Source organism: Mycteria americana, chromosome 7 (assembly GCF_035582795.1).
Source record: "Mycteria americana isolate JAX WOST 10 ecotype Jacksonville Zoo and Gardens chromosome 7, USCA_MyAme_1.0, whole genome shotgun sequence".
Classification (NCBI taxonomy): domain Eukaryota; kingdom Metazoa; phylum Chordata; class Aves; order Ciconiiformes; family Ciconiidae; genus Mycteria; species Mycteria americana.
Genome location: NC_134371.1, coordinates 638,339 through 661,936, shown reverse-complemented (window position 1 = coordinate 661,936; position 23,598 = coordinate 638,339). Strand labels below are relative to the sequence as shown.

Sequence of the window (23,598 nt, the reverse complement as noted above, 5' to 3'; positions counted from 1 at the left end):
TCTCCAAGCTGTAAGTGCAAGTTCCTCGGAGAGACTGAACAGCACCTAGTCCTACAGGAGACATCAGCAACAGATGTGTAACCAGCCTATGACACAAGTGTAAGAAATCTGTGTAGGCAGGTGTGTCAGGTGCAGTTAGGAGCTCCTGTCCAAACAGGCGAGCCATACCAGGCTTTGGAACCAGCGTTTCACCTTCAGCCCAGCTCCCATTTTGTGCAAGAGGCTGCAGCTCAGCTCCAGGGGTTCATCCCCTTCCGAGCAGCGGGCGGATGAAGACCGAGAGCTTGCTGGAGCCCGGGGCGCAGCAGGGGCACAGCAGCCCCAGAGGCACCATCGCCCGTCACCGCGGGGTCTGCGGCTCCCGCACAGCTCTGGGCACCTTCTGCTCCCCTCGGGGCCCCTTTCGGCTTTCCACGCCTGGCCGCGGGCTCCCGGGGCGGCTCTGGCTCCCACCGGAGCCTCTCTGCTCCACCGCACACAAGGTGCGGCCCTACCCACCCCGGCCCCACAGGCACCCCGGCCCCTCGCTCGCCGCCGGCCGGAGAGCCCAGGGCCCGCGGAGGGAGCACCGGCCCAGCCCCCCCGTGCCGCTGAGGGCCCGGGGCAGGAGCCGGCCCCTCAAGCGGCGCCGCCGCCGGGCTCTGCCCCCGCCGCCCCGGCAGCCCCCGCGCCCGCCGCGTCGCCCTGGAGACGCGCCGCCGCACGGGGCCGGGGCCATGGCCGGTGCGGAGCGGGCCGGGAGCCCGGCCGGGGCCGGGGCGGAGCGGTGCGGAGCGGGCCGGGAGCGGGGCCGTGCGGCTGCCGAGCGCCCGCCGGCCTCGCAGGGGCGCGGGGAGAGGGAGGGGCCGGGCCGGGCCGGGCCGGGCCGGGCCGGGCGGGACAGCGCGGTTTCTCCTCCGCGCTTCCCCGCTCAGTGGGGCGGGCGGGCCCTCCCGGGAGAGGGGCCGGGCAGGCCGGCAGTGCCGGCCGCGGGGAGGCCCGAGGTCAGGGAGATCCCCGGCCCGCACGCAGCCCCCTGCGGTGCTCGGCTGCTCTCCGAGCGTCGCGCGGACCGAGCCCTCAGCGGGGAGTGGCGGGAAGGAGGGCGGGGGCCGCCCGGGGCGAAAGGCGCCTTTGGCAGCCGGGAGATCGGGAGCAGCAGGCACCGTCGGGCACGGCAGCAAAGCCGTGGCCGAGCCCCGCTCGCTGTATCTAGAGTGTTCGGATTTTTAATTACATACGCTTGGAAAGGTCTCCTTCGTTAGTATAGTCGTCAAGGGCAACTGCTTTGAAGTCACGGGGTACGGCTAACAGGTGGGTTTGTGTCTTAAATTAAGGGAAATGGAGACATCGGGCCGCGTCGAGCCCGTCGCGACGCAGACGCTGCCAGGAGTTTCAGTGTCGATGCAGACAGAAGCTAGCTGGCTTCATGAGCACGCCTACAGAAAATCAAGTAAGAAACAGCTTTGTTCAAGAAAGAGGTTGCTCACTTGTCTTGTCTTTCACTCAGGCTGCCTCGTACCCCAGTGTCTTCTGTAGAAGACACACGAGTGTGCAATTTCCCAGAGATGCTTTTGCAAACTGGCGGCAGACCCGGGAGCAGCCCCCAGGAATCCCCCTCTGCGGTCCCCCCGTTAACCTCTCTCAGAGCTGCTTCTAAACGAACCCCTGGGTCCCCGTTAATGCGAATGCTCTGCCAGCCAGCAGGCGTAGGAGCGCTCGGCAGGTGGCAGGAACAGCGTATTGTATTCCTGTGAGAGGTACTGGCAAAGCCTCTAAGGAGAGCTGAAAATACATCAACCTTTCTTCTCCTCCTGCTCAGCTGAGTCATCCCCGCACGTGACCGAGTACCCAGCTCCTTCCCCTGCCCGCTGACGTACAGCATTGTACCCTAGCACGCAGCGTATGAGCGTAGTTGCTGCCTGATCCCATCCCTTTTGGGCACCACATCCAACAGCCTTCGTGCTTCATTTTCAATGCCAGGCAGCCCTCCTCTGTAGGAGAACGTCTCCCGCATCTCACGTGCCTCTGAGAGCAGGAGGAGTGATCTGGGCTGCAAAACACAGCACACCAGCTGAAAGTACTGGGGAAGGCTGCGTGCAAATCCACCCCAATGGAAAGGGGGCATGCACAGCCCAGGACAGATAAAGAGCGCTCTCTTCGTTTGTTTGGAAATGCACTGTGAATGTGTTTGCAGGAGAAAAACATTGTAGGCTTTGTACTTTAGGTGGAGCTTCACGAATCCTTGGGATGACTGTCACTGTAACGATCAAAGTACAGAATAGTGAAGTTTGTGCCAGCGGTAAATCATCTACCTGGGTTTGGATGCAGCAGCGGTAGGCAGAGATGATACAGAAGCTGCAAAGCCCATTAGAGAGGGCAGAGTAAGAGCGTGGAGCGCCCACCTGCTCTGAGCACTGCGCCCCAGGTACCAGGCTTCCCTGCGTCCCTCGGTGCCCCGCTGCACCCAGAGCCGTGCCGCGGCTGCGCAGCCCCACTGGTGCACTTTGCACTCCCTGAAGTCACTTCTTCTCGGGTGGGGTTTACGATCAGATACTCTCTGTGACATAGCTTGATTGCAGAGGGTGATAACTACACGTCTTTGAACTGCAATTTAAAAAAACAAAGTTCAAGCAAACCAGCAGCCACACAGCCTTCTAAAAGCATTAAGCGAATCCCATAGCATCGCTTTCTGCTTTTCCTCCTATGCTGGTGCATTCACTTCCAGACACATTCCCGAGCTGTGGTTCCCATTGCAGGCCCGGGAGCTGGGTGTTGACCTGGGGCTGTCATGATTTTTACCCCATCCTTTAAATACATGCTCTGATTTTTTCATACTTTCCAAAGAGAAGGACTTAGAAAGGATTTGGTATTTCAGCCTGCCCAGAATTTCATCTGGCTGAGTATTTTCTGGAAAGCAGGACAAGCTTACTTAGAAGGGCAAGACAAATTGTGTGGCAACAAGGGGAACTGAAATTCAAGATTAAAAGAACTAGGAACGTGTTTAGTTTGCCTGAAGGGAGGCTATGGCAGCTGGCATGTGGGCCATGTCGATATTCAAAGAGAAGGTGATGTACATGGGACAGCACACGGTTGTGCGCCTGAGGTGGCTGGATGGCGGTAGCACTGCCCGCCGAGAGGGAACCTGGGACTGCTGAGGACAGTGAGAGACACACGGTCATCTGAGATGCTTCCTGTCGCCCCAAAGGCCAAAAAACCCTTCGTTGCACTCACGGAGCGTGGACTGCACTTGGAAATGAAAAAAACTTCCATTGTCTCTACAGCTCTTTCTTCTTGGGACGAGAGAGGCTGGAAATGCTTTAGAGGATAATGCAATATTAGATTAGTGCTAAAGTCACTGGCCCTAAGCAATAAGCTGTCTCCGTGACTTCTGTGGGATGATTTTGTAAAGCCCTGATCAATGTCAGTGCTCGGTTCAAGTCCCTCAGGCATTTGGGAAGGGTTACATGCAGATTCAGAGCCGCCCTTCTGAAAGTGTAGGACCAAATCTGGCAAGAAGGTCTCAGGCAGCCGATGTGGTTGGTGAGAAAAGGCTGGCATGCTGAAACAGGGACGAAACAAATGTGTCTAGAAGCTAAGCTTTCTGAGACCGCAGCACTGCTGTTCAGTGATTCTCATTGTTGCTATTACTTGCAGCCCTGTCAGAAGAGTTCTGCAGCTTAGATGTTTTGTGTGACATGGAGGTAAGGACTCACCCAGGCTGTATATATGCATTTTATGCTTAATGGTTTTACCCCTGACCAAAGATATGACTCCACATTGCTTTTGATATTTTCCACTTTGAGTTCAAAGAAGATTTTACGAAGCTGTTCAAGAAGTCTCTGTGCACGCTCCCCTCCGTTGGCCTGCCTACCCTTCTGGCCTACAGACGTGAATCGTCACGAGAAAACATACAGATTGAGGTGAGTCAGTGGTGGGTGTTCCCTACTATGTGGCTTTTTTTGTTGATTTTAATTCCTACGATTCCCACGTAGGAAAAATAAAAATAACGCCCTTTGCCAAGCCAGTGTAGGAGTTCCTTTGTGAAAGGGTTTTTCTTTTGAGAGGCTGTTGAAACAATGCTTGTTGTGCACACCTAAACAGCAAGAGGCTGCACAACTCCTCTCCTCAACGCTGCATCCTATGTTGAGAATTTCCTAGCAGAAGATTTTGCCCTTCAGCTAAAACAGAGATACAAAATTTATATAAATACTAGGTACACAGTCAAAGAATACAAGCAGGGCGTAGAGTTCCCCATAACCCGCAGCAGAGTAAAGCCAAAGAGAGTTAATCCTAGGCATGAGGTGGGGAGCAAGGGAATTTCCAGGAACTATGCTCCAGAGGAGTCAAGTATTTCAAATTAGTATGTTCAGGAAAGGATTTGAATGAAAGTGCTAAACACGTAGTACGGTAAATGAAGTGTAAGTGAAGCGCACCAGCTAAGCGGCCTGGAGCCGTACCCTTCACCCCTCGCTGCTGCAGCTGGACGGCTGCTGTCTGTCCGGGGAGCGCTGAGCTAGGCACGCTGCCCTTGGGAGTGGAGGCGTTAGACATGAAATTCAGCAGCGTGCTCTTGGCAGCTGCATCTTCTGCAGCTCAGTTTCAAAATGTGTTTTCAAAAAATAGATATTTCTTTCCGAATATCTAGTACCCATCCTGAAAATACATCCTGCAGCAGCCCTGATTTGCCCTGGTCAAATATGCTCAGCTTTTTTGTCAGCAAATCTGCTGGTGGTTCCTCATGAAACTCCCCACAGATTTTCCTATGATCAACAGTGCAGCAAGCTTTTTCTTTCCAAAGCCCCAGGCGATGTATTTGAAAGGGTTAATGCATCAGAGTACTCAACTATAGCATTCTGCATGCTCTGAAGCTTTCCCTTGGAAGGAATGGGTCTCATAAATACTACAGTCATTGCATTTCTTTGAGGTTTTTTTATTTATTTACTACAGATAGGCTTTTCTTTTTGGTGGTTTCCTGAGCCTAATTTTTTGAGTTAAATCATTCCAAGATATCAGACACAGATACAGACACAGATCTGTTTTAACAGCTCTTACACACTTTATAGCATTGCATTTTGAGCAGAGCCCCCTTTCCCCAAGATAAAAGGAGGATTTGCGTGCTGATATGCTATTTCTGTTCTCCTCCTGTTCTCTCTCCCCATGTCCCCACCGCCACTTCAGACAGAGGAGGACTGTGCTCCGAGGTGCGAGTACTGTGGCAGCCTGCTGAAGCCATTCCCTTCCTTCGAAGACGCTTGCCCACCGTCACGGGATTATGAATCGGTAAGCTGGTGGGACGGATTAGCAGAGGTTTGCTGTGGAAAGGCCCGCTCTCGTGGCACTGCTCTTCTGCCTTTCAGAAATTCTGCTGTGAGCGTAATCGAGACCTCTACGAGTTCATCATAAATGAGAGGAAGAACCACGAAGGCACCTGGAGCATTCCCATTGCCCTCGGCCCCCATGAATCCCACGGCACCGAAGCTGACAGGCTGCTGTCAAAGGAGAGAGCGTACCAGAGGTACCGTGAAATGACTACAGGGAGAAGTGGGGATCAGGTCTGTATAAGGAACAACAGGTGACTCCAGAGGGAAAAGAAGCATTAAGAAAATGAAACTGCAGCAAGAGGGAATGAAAGAAGGAAAAAAATTTGCTTTAGGCAACACAAATTCATATTCTATCTGGACCCTCTTGACTTTTCTCTTATCAAGCTGTATTAGAAGGTGGCGAGGTATGTGCTAAGTAAAGCATTAATTCTACTGCTGACAGACGTAATGTCTAGAGACAGGTAGAGCCAAAACCATAATTGCAGCTGTGGGAGAGATAATATTTGGGTCTAGCTTTTACCTCAGGTGCTGAAACAAAGTTTGAATTTGTATTTCTCTATTTTGCTGCATAAACAGTGACATGCATTTGGATTCCAGTTTCCAGAGTCATGAGAACTCTGCAAGTTTGACTTCTGCTGGGCTGTTTAGCAGGAGGCCCACAGCTTATACAAATTCCTAAGCCTATGGCATAGGCTTAATGAAAAGTAAATCAGCATACCTGGAAGTAAACCGTTAGTTTCCTTGAAGATCCTCTGCGGTCTGATGGTGCGAGTACCTCATATTATGTACAGAGCATAAACCAAAGCCACTGTCGGACACTGTCAAATGTATAGGAAGCTAGATAAGAAGAATAGTGAAAATATTCTTGGCGATCAGCTGTTTTCTTGACCTTGTGGGCAGCTCTCCTTCTCTTTTACATAAAATCTTAATTAAAAATCCATTGAAATGTTTAGCTCTGCTGTCAGTAGAGCTGGTGCCATTGCAATTGCAGAGTCTGTTCACTGAAATCTCTGTATGGGAGCAATTCCTTTTTGCTGAGATACTACTATTTGGGTGATATTCTGTCGCCTCTAACTGTTATTTGCAATTATGCAAGTAGAGAGAAAAACAGGTTCAGAAACTTGCGTTCCTACGGCAAGGATACCCAGTACTTCTAGCTTTCAAAACAGGATATACAAAATGTGTATCAGGAACGCTTTTATTTTCCAGGCAGCAGGAGAGACAAATGGCCAGACAGTTAGCTTTCCTGGCAGCAGAGCCGACGAGCGCAGCTGAATGTGAGTTTGCATTTCCTTATGTATTTATCTGTGCATTTGTTACAACAACGAATTCCCTGGAATTGCTTGTCTCTAATGCTTTCTAATTGAACAGGAGGATTTATACAGCGACATGTTAATTCATTGTCAAGTGTCCAATCCCATTAAATTAGATACCGCCATATCAAATAATCCCTCACATGAAAAAACAAAAGCAGTTACATTCCCATTGCACAGAGAGGATCTCCTTGCTGTGACTTTCCATATTTATATCTGAATGTTTTGGCTGAGATGCACAGAAATTGACCTTAGAGAATAAAAAGTTGGCAAAGCCAAGCCCTTGGAAGGTAGGAACTGCCGGAATTAGGGTGATCCGTGTTTTGCCTGGTCAGGTGAATACTCTGCTAATTCCTAGCCCAGGCTGTGGATGACTGAGCAGCCCTTTGGATCTAGCTATAAAATCAAAGGCATTTTGACTAAGAACAGCTTTGACTAGATTTACAATATGGGCATATTTTCGCAGAGGATGGCAGGGCACGGAGGCTTCTGCAGCACCAAGGATTTCAGATGGTCAGTCCTCCAGAGCATGGAGCCGCGCATGCTATCCAAAAAAAAGTCATTCTTTACTCACACAGATGTGTATATAGACATAATTGAAAAAACTACATCTTTTTTCGTAATCCTGTTCTCTGAATTAGCTGAACACTTTCGACTGTCCTTGTTAGACAGAAAATACCCCGAGACAGACTCCCAGGATGGAGCATTTCAGCCAGAAATTCCCACGCCCCCAAGTTGCAGCCTCCCTGCAGAGGTGTCGGGCAGCTCCAACATCGGCGCTGCCAGCCCTGCCCCACGCACACAAGCCCTCCCTTTGCTCTCCAGGTTCAAATCAAGCTGGCACGATTTCCTACCTGCTTTCTCGGGAGCCCCCATCGCCAAAGGGCCGGACGCTGGTGCCCGGTGAGAGAGCGACAAAGCCCGAGGAGGAGCCCGTCTCTTACAGCGTCACCTGCTGCGATTTTTCCCCTGTGGGTGGAAAGGCAAGTACCTGCTGCCTGGGGGCCAGGGGCTGCGCCGCAGCTGGGTCCACGCTCCGGAGCAGCTGGAGCCCGGCACCTGCCCGCCTTTAAGGGGCAGTGGCGGCAGCACTGCTCTCATCCATTTTATCGTCTCTTTTCCAATCTTAGGCAGTGAAGAATGAATTGTTGGAAAAATACTACAAACATGGAGGGAAATTCCTTACCGTGCTTCCAGATGGAACAGCGCAGTTATTGTATCCTTTATAGGTTCATTTGCCTGCATTAATCCGGGGTTGTAACTGTAGTTTTCAGTGTGTCCTAGTCTGCTTTATCACAGAATAACCTGGTCACCACTCACACTCGCTTCCACGGTCCAAAAAAAAGCAGTAGTGAAACTGCTTACGTAGCTCTTGGTCTGAAGTTTTTCAGATCAGCCAGCGGCTTCGATGAAGGACAGGTACTTGTGTCTTTAATACCCAGCTTAAGAAGTGCAGTGGCCCAGTGTTCAGACCCACTCCCGAGCTCTGGCCACCCATGGAAGGGCAGTGCTGGCTGAGGGGTCCCTGCGGTGTGGGCTCCGAAAGCGCTCAGCCCGTCCTTCCCCCAGGGACAAACAAGCACGTTTCCCCCCGGCACAGCGTGACATCGCTGTCCTGCGGGCAGGAGTACGTAAGGGGTGCACAGACAAACTGAAATTACCAGGGTAACCAGAGTACTGTCTGAAGAAATAAAACCGTGGCAGTTTCAGCAAAGGACCCCATAGCTTTCAGGCTGCCTTTGCTATTATTTAAGCCATAACATTTTAAGTCACCCATGTTGGTTTTCCTTACTGTGGCTGACTTCTCCCTGACCCGGGAGTGTATGAAAGTGTACCTGAGCTCTGCCACCAAAGCAAACAGGGGCTTGAGACTACTTCTCTGCTCTGCCCTCCAGGCTGCCTTCGTCCCAGGGATGCCGCTGGTCGTGGCAGTGGCAAAAGGCAAAGTGCCATAAACGCGCGTGCTCACAGTAGCAAGTCTTGCTGGAGGGAAACCCCAGCGAGACACAAAATACCTGCTGTTTGGATACGTTCAAGTCAGGTTTCAGGGGCAAGGGCCTTTTTTCCCCCTGGTTGTTTGGGTTTTTTCTCTGGGAGAATACCTGCCCCTGTTTTCTGTGCTGTCATCCAAGTTGAGTAATTTGATCACTTCACTTTGCTAGGCTTCTACAGTCATAAGCGTTGTCCAAGAATGTCTCTCTCAAATAAATTTGCTGAGCAGTTCTTCCTGGGTTATTGGTTAGAACACAACAAAAACGTATTCTGTATCTCTAACCACTCTTTTGTCAGCGTATACAGAATACTTCAATGTAGGAGAAAAGCACTGGCAACGTCCCAGGTGCCACTGGCAGCACACCACCGTTCCGCCTTTAACACACTGATCTAGGTAACACGTCAATTTTTGTACTCCAAAGTAGGGCTCTGAAATATTTAGTATATAATAATAGACCAACCAGACAAACAAAGGGGTTACGAACACCTTATCTGACTACAGCTATCCATCTGGAAATCTGGCAATCATTGTTGTACGAGAGAAAAACCAGCTTATTTGCATAGTACAGGAAGACAAGCCAAAAAACGCCAAAATACAAGCAGTATTTAAGTCCAATGGCAGAAGTACTTGCTATTATCCAAACGGAGCTGTGTGGTATGTTCATGCTGGTCAGAGCAGTTTTGCTCTCCACTGCCCCTTTTAAATTTCAAAGGTCATAAAGGGTGTTTTTAATAGCATTCAAAAATTAAAAGACAAATATAGCAGCTCATAGGCCCTGCTTCGGGTGCCTCCCCAAAGAGCAAGGCTACCCCAGCTGTGTCTTGAGATGTGGGGGTTAGATCCCAAACTAGCGGTGCCTCAGTCCCATCCCTCTGGGGAACGAGGGACATTGGCTGTGGGAGCTGCAGGGTGCAGAGCTTTGATTTTCTTCTCTTTTAGGATAAACATGAGTATTCAGGGAGGGCAGTATTTGGACCAAGAGGGCAGCAGGGTGAGAAGGTGGACGTGGCCGAACAGCGTCATGTCATCAGGCCCCCCCGTCCCGCTGAGCCCCATCTTCGTCTCCCTGAACCGGCACGTGGGGGTCAGGATCCTGGGCCAGGACAAGATCACTGTTTCCTTCCTCGCCATGGGGCAACAAGCAAAATTCAACGTGGGAACAAAAGTGCAGGTATTTCTCAAGCGCACAGACAGCTCCACGCAAAGCTGCTCCCCACAGTGGGAGCGGAGCAGCCAGGGAAGCTCCCATCCATGGGGAAGCGCGCTCATCCCGTGGCGGGTGCTCCCCATGTTGCCCCATGGTCCTGCCCCCCAAGACAGCAAACAGTGGAGGTGTACCCCTGGTCGGTCCCCACGCAGCCGGGGGGCTCACCAGCTCCGGCAGCCCTGGCTCTCTGCGAGAGGCTGCAGAGTGTGGGAAGCGCTCCCGGGCAGGTCCCCAGCGTCCCTGGCCATGGCCCCGCGGGTCACCCCGCCTCTGCCTCGGGGAGGAGAGCCGCGATCCATGTGGGCAGGGTGTGTGGCAGCTCCCTTCCTCCATGGGCTCCTGCCACGGGGGCAGGTTTGTCTGCTGGGGAGAGATAAAGCCCCGAAGCCCCGTCCCGCACTGCTGTGGCTCTGCTGACACTGCTTGCCTCCGCTCCCCAGGTCAGTGACGCTGGCCGGCTGCCTCCTCCTGCCTGGCTGGGCGAAGACGAGCTCCTGCTGCTTGCCTTCAGGGTGAGGATCCTGCGGCTCTTCGACAGACTGCGTGGATGCTTAAACTTTCCTTCTAATGAGCGATGGGACAAAATGAAGCCTCCAGCCTACCTTATCACACAGACTTTAAAGATCTTACAGCTTTGCGCAACTTCCGACATAAGCGATGAGCTACGCAGCTTGGTCAGGGCGATAGTAAATGCTCAAGTCTGACCAGCACGTGTGTGGTGTGAAGGCAAAACGAGCCGACTGAGACACTCCATGCTGCTGCAGCGCCTGCACACGCTCAGCAAGGTTTCGCCTGCAGCCCTGCCGTGGTGTGGAGCAAAGGGCAGCCCGTGGCCGTTCTGCACGGCCCCTCTCCTGGGGCCATCCCACCCTGACGGGGTCTCGCTCGGCGTGAGTGGGGCTGTGGGGCAGGGAGTACCAGAGCACATTTCTCAGGGCAGAGTAAATCCATGCTCGATGTCGGTGCTTTGCTCCTGAGCAACCTCCCTTCTGTCTCCTGGCAAAAACCAGCCCAGGCTGACCAGTTGTTTCAGCCCGTGGATGTGGCACAAAGATAAAAAGCAAACAGAGCACAGCTAAGTCACAGCCTGTGACAGGTATGGGGGGGAGATGTTTGCTCAGAAGTCCCCCGCACAGGCACCGCTCTGCACAGCCAGCGCTTCTGCCAAGGACATGGCACCAGCGGGATGCCCAGATTTCCGTGGTGCAAGCACTGGATGATGGCTCAGCCTGCTGCAGGTGCAAGACACAGCGGTTCCCCATGCAGAGAGAGGAACAAAAGCCCACAGTTTGCCCAAAGCAATCGAAGGTCACTGTCTTGGTGCCGTTTGTGCGGATGCTGGGGACAGAAGGCCGTTAACACAGAGAGCAGACAGCGTGGACGAGCCGCAGCCTCTTGGCAGCAGCTCATAAACAGCTGATGCAGTGGGAAGGCTCTGCTGCACCGAGCACCCTGCGTTTCCCTCCCGCCGTGGGCCCAGCGGCTGCAGAAGCAGCACGGGCGGAGGTGGTGGGGCACGGACCCCTCGTGAACTGGGTGCCTCGGGCTGGCCCCCACCCCAGCTCCCAACGGTTCGGACATTCGAGGCCAGGGTCTTCACCTGGCCCTTCATCCTGCACCTGAGCGGCTTTGCGAGGTGGCTCCGGATGTCCTTGCTGTACAGGGCGTAGGTGAGGGGCTTGATGAGGGCGTTGGTCTCGCCCAGCAGGAATAAGGCATCCTTGAGCGGGCCAGCCAGGTTGCAGGAGCTGCAGGGGGCCTGCACGGTGCCCCCCACCAGGTAGGGGTCCCAGGAGAGGCTGAAGCTGTTGAGGACAATGAGCACAGTCCACAGCGCCTTGAAGTGGCGTGGGCGGGCGCGGAGGGTCCCTGCCTGGGTGCAGGCGTGCCGGAGCCGTGGGTGCTGCACGTAGGCGATGCTGCACACCGAGCCGTGCAGGCACACCTGCGTGAGCAGGGACGGAGCAAAGATGCCGAAGCAGATTGTGCAGAGGTGCTCGCTCTTGGCCGCGTACAGGAGCCCGCAGTAACCCGTGTAGTTGCCTTGCTGGAGGGAGGGCAAGATCAGAGGCAAGTGCCCAAAAAGGAAGGACAGCATCCAGAGGACAACGAGGGAGAGGACCATGGGCGTTTTCTTTAGGAGGGTGGGGTAGGAGAGCGGCAGCGTCACCGCCAGGTACTTGTCCAGGGAGATCAGGGGCAGGGTCAGGATGGAGCCGATGCGAGGTGTCACGCTCACAGCGATGCGCAGGAGGCAGAAGGACTTGCTGCGGTCAAAATCCCCGTCGAGGATGTCGTCCAGCGCCTCAGCAATGCACATCACACCCGCCAGCAGGCCAGCAGTGGCCAGGCTGAGGATGCAGACGTAGCTGGTGCCTGGCTGCTTCCTCACCAGCTGGTAGACGGTCACGATCACCAGCAGGTTGGCCGGGGAGATGAGGCAGCTCAGGAGGGAGTGCAGCACTGCGTACAGGAGGTTGACCATCTTCCCTGGCGAGGAGGGTTGAAAGAGATGCCCAGGAAAACTTGGCCCCAGCGTGGAAGAACCCCACCACGAGGAGATGTGTGGCCAAGCTGGAGGGATGGGACAAAAGTGCCTCAGACCCTCCAGCTGCAGACCAAGGCCAGGAGCATCTGCGTCAGTCCTTTAAGGGGCACTTTGTCCATCCCAGGAGACCTCCGGGACCTTCCCAGCTGCCACAAGGTGACAGTGGTTTTTCCAGGGCTTTTGGCCTCCCTCCTACTCATCTGATTTTGCTCCACACCCACAGGGATGCTCCAAGATGCAGAAGAGCCAGAGTCCTCGCCTGCGCTCAGCATGAGCCGCTGCAGAGTGGAAGCACCCGGGGCAGGAGCTCAGCGCCTGGGCGCTGGCTGGGTCGGCCAGCTTGCAAGCACACCCGTGACGCAGAGCGATAAGGAGCAGCTTCGCCAAACAAAGCCGAGACGAGCAGTCGGTGAGGATGGGAACGCGGGCGGTTCGTGCTCCTCCCAGCAACCCAGCACCGTCCCCTCCCAGTGCAGTGCCCGCAGCCGGGTGGCCAACGCACCGGCTTCCCTGGGGCGCTGCCTCTTGGCAAGAGGGAGGTGGGGGCCACAGCAATACCTGCTGCGCCGGGACGCCGTGCCGGGCACTGCGGAGCCAACAGCCCAGGCTGCCACACACAGCATCTGGCACGGGGACATATTGCAGCCTCCAGACCCCGCTCATGGATGGGAGCATGTGGGGAAGGGGGAACAGCAAAGGAAGCACCTCGGGCCCAGGGCAGCTGGGGCACGGCTGGGCAGCCTGTCCATCCAGCCGGGACATGGTCGGGCAGCCTGTCCATCCAGCCAGGGCACAGCCGGGCAGCCCGTCCATCCAGCCGGGACGTGGTCGGGCAGCCTGTCCATCCAGCCAGGGCACAGCCAGGGCGTGCAGGCTGGGCACGGCCGAGCAGCCGGACAGGGCTGTGGGCCCATCCCTGCACTCAGCACATGGTGCCTCAGCAGCATGACGAGACACGACAGCTTTTTTCTGGTCAAAATGCTGCAAATTGGCGCTCCCAGATCACCCCTCCCCACACGGGCAGGTATCGCTGCCTTTAAACGACCTTTATTTCCATTTTATTGTTCAGTTTTTCCATTTGGAAGCGCTCTATGAATAGCGATCGTGGGGCTTGGTCCAGCCCATAAAAACAAGCCTGCCCTTTGCACCCTACAACCCGGAGCGATTACAGACACGACCAAAACACGGCCCAGCCCCTGCCCCCAACGGAAAAAGCAGAGTGCTGTGCTCCTGGCAATTTAGGGGATGTCAGCAAAGGTTCTCGCGTACCTAAATCCAACATACCGGGAACACCGCCTTGCTCAGATGGAAGGGAGGGAATACGGGGGGCAGCGAGCAGATCGTGGGCAAGTATCACCAGGGTGATAATAACAGCTCATGGAAAATCTTAGCCTAGCAACACATCTGTGCAGTTATTTGTTTTCTGTCTAATTTGTCTGGAGTGTATAATTAATGAGAAATGAGAACTCTATCCACACTAGAAAATTCTGGTTAATCTATTTCAGAAGAGAAGGCATCAATTACCTGAAGAGATGATTTCACTGCAGAGCCAAAGCAGCCTCGAGGCCATTGCGCGTTCACTGGCTGCGATGAGCAACACTTCCATGACAACTGGCATCGACTCTCCTCTCAGCCGGGCGAGAGCTGTGGTTACCTGACACATTTCTCACATCAGTCCCTGAAGCCTCGGGGTCAGGGACAATTCTCACAAACCGTGACAGCTGCCTTCGTCGCGGCTCTGCAGATTCCCCTCTCCTCTGATTTACTGCCCCAACAGAGAAAATCTCCCTTCCTCACCTCCCCATCCAGAGACAATTTTGGCGAGGACCCAGGAAGTACTGTAGCTGGTTTTACAAGGGGTGTGAAGCCCTGTAGCTGGGCGCAGGGACAAAACAGGGAGCAGGAGGCAGGCGCTGCCGGGACTGAGCCTCCCCGCACAGGCGCCAGAGCTGCGGCTGCTCGGCCATCCAGCCCGGAGCACGCCACGGTCAGAGATACGACGGTGAAGAGGAACTGCAGACCGGAGGCTGCAGCTCGCACCGACTCGGGAAGCCAGCCCGAGGAAAATTCCCAGCCCCTGCAAGAAAACTGCATTTGAGACTTCCCTTCAAGCCCGTGAGCTTCCCCCGGTGCGACAGCACCCCAGCTCTGCTCGCAGCTGAATTCTGGCAGGCGCACGAAGGGAAAGACAAAGCTCTGTGTGCCCCTGCCAGCACACGGAGGTTGTCGGGGGCTTAGGCAAGAGAAACACGAGATGAACGACTTTGGAAAGTAGGCTTTTTATGCATTTTTTCAATTGCAGTTCTAAGAATATCCATCAGTGACTCAAACAAGGTACTTCACACAGTAAACGAGAACTCTTTATTGAAATGAGCTTTCTTAGTTTCTGTTTAGGACAGTAGGGAGGCCCAGCTTCTCACCTCTTCCGAATGGTCAAGGAAACACCTCTTGAGCTGGCCAACACAGTTGAAAGAGCAGTTGATCCTAATTTTTACTGAAGTCACAAAACGATGTAACTACTCTGCATATAATTTTGTTTATATAATTTAGTATATAATGCACTGTTCAACTCTGCCATATATTTTGAAAAATATACAAACCTGCTTTAACCACATTAGCGATATTTGATAGACAGCTGTCAATTACTTAACAGTTTAGGACAATATCAGACACTCCTATAACTCCATTTTGAACTACAAAAAGAACATAAATTCATATAAAATAGAACAGATTAAACAAACTTTTTCCCCGAGGAAAAATTAGATATCAACTCAATCTGCCATTGCGTGAAACATGAATATAAAATAAGTTACAATTAGTAATGCCTGCATTGTTGAGCTATGAACTGGTCGAATGAAATCTTAAAAAAACTATACAGTATTATTGCACTCATGAATGTGCAGTATCTGGAAACGCGCCAGCACTGAAAGAGGTCTTTCATTAAGTTTCTTTTCAGGAGGCACAACGTGGCTGCGAGGGAAGCATCCAGTCTGTACTAACAGCGTGCTGTCTTCAGTACAGGCCTTCATGGGTCTGAGCCACGCTGCCTTTGGAAACCACCACTTAATGCCTAGAAGCGGAGACACAAGCGTTACAGTCGGCAACTCCTCCTGCGTTAAACGAGCACGCCGTCTCCAGCCCTGCCGGAGCAGAGAGCCGAGGCGTTTTCTGTAAGCTAGGGAGAACAGCGGGCTACGTACGCTTCAGATTAGAAAACCCGAGTTACGAGCACTGTCTCCTGGGATGCCACAACTCATGGGCAGAGAGTACTATTGTTATTTTATTCTGGGCAACTGCCTGCAAGGATACCATCGGAATGACATTACATTAGCGTGAATTCAAATGAGGAGCCGTTACAACACAAAGTCACTAAGTCTCATTATCAGACTCTCCTAACCTGTAGGTAGCGTCACTGCCCGCATGGATGGAAATACAACTGAATGGGGTTTTTTGTTGTTTTCTCTGAACTCATGTCCCATTAAATAGAACTCTCGGTAGGAACAGTCTTAGCATGCTTTGTAAGCTTGAAAGTGACATCAATCTACTTTGCAACAAAGAATACGGCCTGAGACCCTCCAAATCCACACACACAGGATGCTGGGCTTCAGCAAGCCCATCTGAAAAGTACAGGAAACACCAAACTTAATACTGAATAGTATTTTAAAAATACGGAACAACTTATTTCATGATTAAGATGACTTCTGCTAAATTACTAGGACAAACCAGACTTCACTGAACAAACAGGACATTCCTGCAGGAATCAGAAGTCAACTGTTTCTCAAATTCCCTGCACGAGGACGTTGAGGGAGCGGTCTCTCTGAATTGCTCTCCCCACTTCAGGAAGCTGCAGGAGCATTAGTGGAGGGAGAGATCAATGGGGAAAAAAAGTAGGGTTCGAAGTCTGAGCTCTGAAGCAGCGGGAAACAGCAGAGCAAGGCCTGGTTAGAGAGCTTGGGTTCATACAAGGAGCGAGACTGCCTGCAGCGCTTTGACAGAGCTTAGGTTTCTCTGAACATACACCTCCACGTGCTATGTTCTCGCTGGCATAAATACGAATTTGCAGAAGCCAAATCATTTCAAACAGCTCCAAAGGAAACCTGTGCAGGTGTCTGAACAGAGCTAGGTCATTAACGGCTACAGCCGGGACCAACTGAGCAGTTTAAGGTGGTGAGACAAGTTCCAGGATGTCAGTCGAAAGAAACGGGAGCACAGGGTCTGTCACTTGGGCGCGGGGTGTCTGTTGGCAAGGTAACGCCAAGAAACCAGTCCCTCAAACCAAAGCATTCTCATGCCAAAAACTGCACAACTGCTAATCATACTTCACTTAAGTGGTCTCCTAAGCGTCAACTACCAATTTTTGCACCGATAGTCTTTCTGTAGCACATCAGTGTTCCTGTGAAGAATCGTAAGCATTTAGCCTTTGAAAGCCACAAGTGACACAGGAACACGGAATTGGTTTGTCATGAGATAGAAAAGCATGGATGTGAACCCTCTGCTCCTAACAGTCAAGGAGTATTTGCAAAAGGTTAAAACAGTACAGCACACGGAGCAAGATAATGTTCATCTTTCTAGGGTCCTGCAATTCAATTATACAAGTTATAGAGAAATCCTTTGCACATAGACTATGTTAAGGCACATAATGCAGTGTGTTTTCTGATCCCTGGATGATACAGTTCACTAACTTAAGGCTTTCTGCACGTAGTAACACATTTTTTTCTGTCCAAAGGAATGCCAGCTTCCAGTTTTGGAACGGCCAGAACAACCCCCAAACCAAAACCTCCCACCAAAGCAGCGTTTGTAAAACCACCCGTGTCAATTTACCGAAAGTCACTAGAGCTGTTCTCCAGTAAAACACTTTTAAATGAACAATGCAAGATCGCAACATTCAATCTGCAACATACAGTCCTTCACATCCGAGCCAACAGACAGCTGGCGACTGGAAGAAGACTTACAAGAAGTTTCAGTGCTGATAGATGGGGCTATGATCGATGATGAGGCATTGACTCCATGTGCACATTGAGCTTCATTTCGTTATCAAGAATTTGTACAAGCTGCTGCATGGAAGGAAGGTGGCCAGACTCTAGCTTAGACCACACTGGAACATCTACCACAAAACACATGGAGGGGAGAAAAGCACATTGTCAAAGTCGGAAAACACGCAGGGCTAGTTTAAACGTAAAATTCAAAAGATCTAGGAAGCTATGCAAGTTGGTACTGTTTAGGTTGAGAGAAACATCTGGATCAGCAATGCTTCAAACCTCTGGCCACACTAGAACCCAGTCCAACTAGGAGAACGAGGAGTCTAATGCTTCCATTTAGAAGTACATCACATGGATTTAGAGGTTCAAAATATCCATTGACAGAATGTCTAAAAATAGATTAGTTGAGTGGCAGAATAGCATACTGAGCTGTTAAACCACCACTAAATCTTTGAAACTTTTGGGTCTCATTAGACTTCATCTCACTTCTGCCTAGTGTCTAAGGCTGCCCTCAAAAGTTCTGCTTATCTGGCCTGGAAGGTTCCACTCAAAGTAGCTGCAAGCATTAGCTCCCCCCCAAAATATAAAAGGCAGCACAGTCCATGGACACTTTAGGGTAAACACAGCATTCATTTCTGATGTTGACAAATACTTACTCCCTCAAACATCCCTCACTGCTATAGCATTTCATGAACCCACACTGAAAAATAAAACTGCTCTCATCTATGTAAAACCAAAGCCAGACTGGAACCACGTTGTCCCAAAACGCAAACCAGAAACTTACAGAAGTCCAGATGTGACCGTTCACCCCTAGGAAAGCTCTGCTGCCAATTCTGAGATTTAGGACTAGAAGTGCATCGCGTTCAACTGCTTTGATGCAATACAGTCAGTCTTTCAAAGGTTCTGCAGTATATGACTTGACTTAGGAACTACCATATTGAAATTCATCCCGCACAATCATAAATTGAGATTATAAAGCACAGAGCTAGATTACATACTTGCACCTAGAGCTTGAAAATTCTGTACTCCATCAAGCTTACATAATCTTTAAAACCGTAAAATTATTTGAAGGCAGAAGGTCCACAGACTCTGAACCTGAAAAATCAGCATTGCTGTCCACTGGTACCGAAAATCTGGGAACAGCAATGGATTCCATAGGATTCCAAGGCTAAACCGTATTAGAAAACAGGATAGGGAAAGCATCTAATTAACTGGAGAGTACGCTTCCCTAGTTAATCATTTCTACTTCATGTGTATCACATGCAAAGAAACAACAAAATACAGTTACTCCAAGCGACCAAGTGTTCCTCTAAGTAAGTTTTTTACGTAGCTATTTTACAATATATGTAACTGACATCTGCCTAAACGGCTTCACAAGACATCTATGATTTTCATCATTTATTGTGATATAAAACATCTGAAGTTTCAAAACGGACGGCAGTTACCACATACCACCACATTTCATAACATCATCCCTCACCCTCCCAACACAACAGTTCTTACAAATCTGTGCGTACACATGCAACAGAATGCAATTCCCTTAGACGGGAACGTCTCTGCTCACCGTTCAAAGTTATTTCGAATGCGCCTGTTGACATACACTGGTTCTCAATCATGTTGCTCAGGAAGAAGACCATCATACAAGCGTAAACCTAGAAGAGAACAGAGAGAATCCCTGACGCGTCAGCCGTGTGAGCCACAGCTTATTTTATTCACTCTTAATAAGCGCTGGACTTTGAATTCCCCTCTGCAATTATCAAGTAATCTTCCAATGGCATGGACATCTTCCTTTCGTCCTCTTTTTAAAAAGACTGTGCACGTTGCTTTCCCAAGACAGGTATCAAAATAGTTCTGCAACCACCCAACTCACAATCCTGATTCCAACAAAGCTGCATCTTCTCGCTCCTTTCCTCCACAAATCCATGCACATCTTAACAGCCAGTCTGCAGAAGTACGTGGCTACGATGGCACTTGTGGGATGACAAAGGAACGCAACTGTTCCTGCGTACTGCCTGTCATTTTCAGAGTAACACTTCAGATCAAAGAACCACAGGCCTAGACACAAACAGCAGAGCAAGTCAAATTGCATTTGTTCACAAGAATTGTCAACCCTCCAGCATTTCTTCAAGCTAATTATCTGGAATTTTCTGTGTGTATTGGTGCCTCAGGATGAAATGATGCTATCTTCAGCAACACAGCATCTCCCCCCATCGCCAGCACCTCTGTAATTCCCTCCTCCTGCACAAGGGCACGTTCACGCTGCAATACCGAAGAATTTAGCACGGGAGATAGTTAGCTGTTTACAACATCACAGACGTACCGCAGCCAGCCTAGCTCAGTAGTGCATTTGGCCCATTTAATTAAACAGGACATATTACAGCTCTGCACATTCAAACTGACTGGTGACAGAGACCCACTGCACTGGGCAGCTCAGTTTGAGGATCTGTGCGCCAATAAAATATATAAAGGTTAATAAACTTATAAATTGCGTTTGTTTAGTAGAATAAATCTGGAATAAGGTTACTATAAATCAGAGTACAACAACATTAATCTGTTAGCATCATCAGCGCTGACTCACAGGGATACGCATCCCACAAGGCACAGTCTGTCAGGCCCGAGTATGTTCTGCAAAAACACCCACAAAATTTCAACTTGATTTTTCTACCCACCATCTAATAGCATACCTAATCTATTAAAAGTCTGATGAACGCAACAACTGCAAAATAGTTATGAGACAATAGAAAAGGGACGCTGGAATTTTAACACCAACAATACCGACTTGAAACTCTACTCTCGAGCCCTAAGAAATAAAAAAATCTTTCATCATCTTTGTCAGTAACGTTAACCTCGGCTGTCCCTCCGCAGCATCATCAGCTTCGAAAGAGAGATGCTGAGAATCAAATCTGGGTCTGTCAAAAACATGAAGCCCTACTATTAAGAATAATTACACTACTGTAAAATTGTCAAGTATATTTGATTATAGAAGCCTAAAGGTTCTGTTAAGGCTGCAGTGTACAAAAGTTAAATCAGTAAGAATTGTGAAGTACTCCCAGGGCACTCTCATGAAGTCATTCTAAAACTACTTTTTCAAAATAAAAGAAGAAAGTATGCTGTTTACCTTATTTTCTTGGCCCCACTGCCAGATGCTTGGAGCTTGCATGCCAAAGAAAGCAAATGGATCCTTGCCAACGATTATTAAGCCTATTAATACTAGTTTGAAGACAGACAGGAAGGATGCTATGTGCCTATCAAAAGACAACACACAAAAGTGACTTAGAAGGTTCACAGTTACTACTTCACCACTATATAGCTGTAATTTACCTAATCAGAAGAATTTTGATAGCGTATAATCAAGTGTTTCAGAGGAAATACAAAACTTCAAGTAAGTTTATCTCTCTGTAAAAAAAAGCAGCCAAACAAAAAAAAGCAACACACAGTAACAGCACCACGCATCCTCAGAAGGATACCATTCTTGTACACCATGCATATGGATTTTTTTTTTCCTAAGCAGACCTCAAATAGAAAGTTGCTTTCAACTTACACATGTCTAAACTGGATAATACATTCCGTTTCTTAAAGAAGCTGTTCCAATTATAGAGACACATTTAATTGACGTGCACTACTTCCTCGTAAAGCATTTTCCCAGCAAATGCAGAAAACCTTACAGTTTTTTGTAAGAATTAAACCTACAGCCAGTGAGCAAATTAACACTGAGGTATTCAATCTTGTAGCATTCTTACCGTTGTAATTATTACAGTAAGTAGGTCAAGAAGCGGTTCAGAAGCCACCACAGTAACTATGGCATCACTCTCTAGCATGTACACAACAGTTTAAATAATAGGAATAACACTCTTTTCGTTTTGTCTTTTTCCAAATTTCTTTGGGCTTCCCCCCCCCCAACTGTAGTTAAGGACATCCTGGTAGTCTCTTCAATGAGGTTAGCTCTGCCCTGACTTAGATGTTAAAAACAAACTCTTCCCTCCTCTGCAACCTTAACCTATTACAGGAACTTGTCACTAAGTGCGTAAGCCTGAGCAACAAATGTGAATTTATGTCCATATATATCATGAAGGAAAGCTGGAAAAATTCACTGTGGAAAAAAGTGTAATTTACTAAATTAATTGTGTAATTTACTTTAGATTGGAACACAACAGGCCACATCAAACAGATAGTAATATTTGTATGGAAAACTAAGGTGGCCATCTGGAAGGGAGAAGATAACCGAGCTTGTATGTAATCATAACGGAAAGGAACCCTTAAGTTTCCATTTTCAATACTATTTAAGTGTAAATACACATGTTCACCACTCACCGTGCTGAGCCTACATATTGGAAAAAAGACAATTAGCGCTGCTCGTCATTTGCTTACCTATATATAGGTTGAGGAAGATAGTTCTCCCCTTCAATTCGGATGTCTGGGTACCGCTGGCTAATAACCCGCATGTACTCCTCAAACACCCGCCTGTAGCCTCAGGAGACACTAAAGGCAGACAGGGATCGTCACTGAAACTGGAGGGCTGTATGTTAAAGTCGCTGCTAAACTGGCAACACCAGTACTCGCGCTGTTCACTACCCGTTCAGTTTAAAATACAACTAAAATTCTTCACGCCAAAGAAGAAAACTGATTTCCGGCTAAGTTACGCATCAAAAGTCCTGGCAGCTGGCTAGGCACTTGGTTTACACAAATTTGTTTTCACATACTGGCACAGACACAATTTTTTTGTAAAGTCCACTGAGGAAGGAATCACTTGTTTCCCCCGTAAAAAGCCGTAAAGTTAGAAAGTCAGCAGAAGTATCACCTTGCTCGGTGTTAAAAAAAAAACCACTTTCATACAATGTGCTCTAATTCCTCACTAGTTAAATTTAACTCTTTCTGGCACTGCCCACAGACAGGTAACATCACTCCCAGTTATTTCTGTGTAAGGATGACCAGATTAGCTACAGAAGAGTTAAACATTACGGAGCTGTACTTTGGCTCACATTTTTACCAGTTGCCTCTGTAGCAGCTGAAATAAAAATTAGCTGGCCTCAGCTTACCACAGAAGAAATCAAACAAAATACTTTCTCCTGAGCATGCCGCTGCGGTGCTGCACAGATCCGCATGGCACAACCTGGGCCAGACTCTGCTCCGGGGGCCGCAGCGAACGTTCTCGTTCCTCCGCGCCCCGGAGCAGCGGCGGGTCCGTCCCCCGGCCCGGCGCAGGGTTCTGGCGGCGGCAGCTCCGCCGCTCCTCGGGGCGCCAGGAGAGCACGGTGACAGGCGCCGAAGGCTTCTTTTTTTCCGCCAACAAGCTGCATGTGCGAGAACTACTTCGCCCCTTCCTGCTCCCGCTCGGTTTGGCTCCGAGCAGCTGACACCTTCAGTAATATTCTTAGAACATTACATAACGGCGCCCGATTTCCCCGGCTGCCGGCAGTACAGTCGGTAAAAAAATGCACGGCCACCTCATGGCAGTCTTTGCTAGAGTACCAGCTCCGCCTGAACGTAACCCTACGCCAGCCACACACCACACCGTACGCTGAAAGAGCCCGAGAAGAGCGTTTTTAGGGCGGGCAGCCCTTTTCCCCGGCGCTGTCCGGGAGCACCGGCGCCCGTCAGCCCGCCCGAGCCCAGGCGCAGGGGAGCCCGCGGGCCCTGCGGCCCCGGGAGGCTCGGCTCGGCGCCCGCGGGCCGGTGCTCCCGCCTCCCGCTCCCCATTCCCCCCGCCACGACCACCCGCCTCGCCCGCGGAGCCGGGCCGGCCCCGGACGCCTCCCACGCCCCAGCCGGGGCGGGCCGGCCGCCCGCGCCGCCTCGGCAGCTCGCCCGGGCGCTCCCCCGCGGCCGCGGCCCGCAGCACCCCCCCCCCGCCCCGGCACAAGGGGCGGCCGCGCGCCTTCCGCGGACGGGAGACGCGAGCGGGGCCGGAGCCGGCCCGGCCCGGCCGCCAGGTCCCGCCGCCGCCGCAGCGCTGAGGGGAGGAAGGGGGGGGGGGGGAGGGGTAGGCCCGGCCGGCGCCGCCATCTTGGCGGGCGCCCTCACCAGATCTGGAACTTGAGCAGCGGCCCGGTGGCGTAGGCCATGCGCAGCTTCTTGGCCGGCAGGCCGCCCTGCTCCGCCGAGCCGCCGCCCGGCCCCGCCGCCAGCGCCAGCAGCAGCAGCAGCAGCCCCGCCGCCCGCATGTCGCCGCCGCCGCCCCCGCCGCGGAGCCGCCGCACCAAGGTCACGCGAGCGCCGCCCCGCTGCGCGCAGGCGCCGGCGGCCACGTGACGCCCG

The 23,598-nt window shown here is 51.1% G+C and overlaps 3 protein-coding genes across 4 annotated transcripts; 1 reads left to right on the top strand and 2 right to left on the bottom strand.

Moving 5' to 3' along the window:
- The first annotated feature begins 269 nt into the window (after positions 1-269).
- Positions 270-11,293, top strand: ERICH6 (glutamate rich 6). The gene is made up of 13 exons (XM_075508733.1): positions 270-596; positions 915-1,141; positions 1,317-1,432; positions 3,637-3,683; positions 3,786-3,902; positions 5,161-5,262; positions 5,340-5,497; positions 6,513-6,580; positions 7,442-7,603; positions 7,751-7,832; positions 9,111-9,263; positions 9,549-9,780; positions 10,257-11,293. The coding sequence occupies exons 1-13, from the start codon at positions 270-272 to the stop codon at positions 10,518-10,520; spliced, it is 2,055 nt and encodes a 684-aa protein (XP_075364848.1). The 3' UTR covers positions 10,521-11,293.
- On the bottom strand, positions 11,126-12,821 carry LOC142412076 (glucose-dependent insulinotropic receptor-like). The gene has a single exon (XM_075506712.1). It carries the CDS (start codon positions 12,299-12,301, stop codon positions 11,126-11,128), a length of 1,176 nt encoding a protein of 391 aa, XP_075362827.1. The 5' UTR covers positions 12,302-12,821.
- Positions 12,822-14,624: 1,803 nt separating this feature from the next.
- Positions 14,625-23,574, bottom strand: SELENOT (selenoprotein T). 2 transcript variants are annotated; one of them, XM_075506710.1, is made up of 6 exons: positions 23,365-23,557; positions 21,712-21,822; positions 20,462-20,588; positions 18,908-18,995; positions 17,317-17,468; positions 14,625-15,434 (listed from the first exon to the last, which is right to left on the bottom strand). In XM_075506710.1, the coding sequence occupies exons 1-5, from the start codon at positions 23,502-23,504 to the stop codon at positions 17,344-17,346; spliced, it is 591 nt and encodes a 196-aa protein (XP_075362825.1). In that variant the 5' UTR covers positions 23,505-23,557; the 3' UTR covers positions 14,625-15,434; positions 17,317-17,343. The 2 variants fall into 2 exon arrangements, with proteins under 2 accessions (XP_075362825.1, XP_075362826.1); XM_075506711.1 differs by lacking the exons at positions 14,625-15,434; positions 17,317-17,468; positions 18,908-18,995 and adding an exon at positions 19,411-19,602 and having other exon boundaries at positions 23,365-23,574.
- Positions 23,575-23,598: the final 24 nt, after the last annotated feature.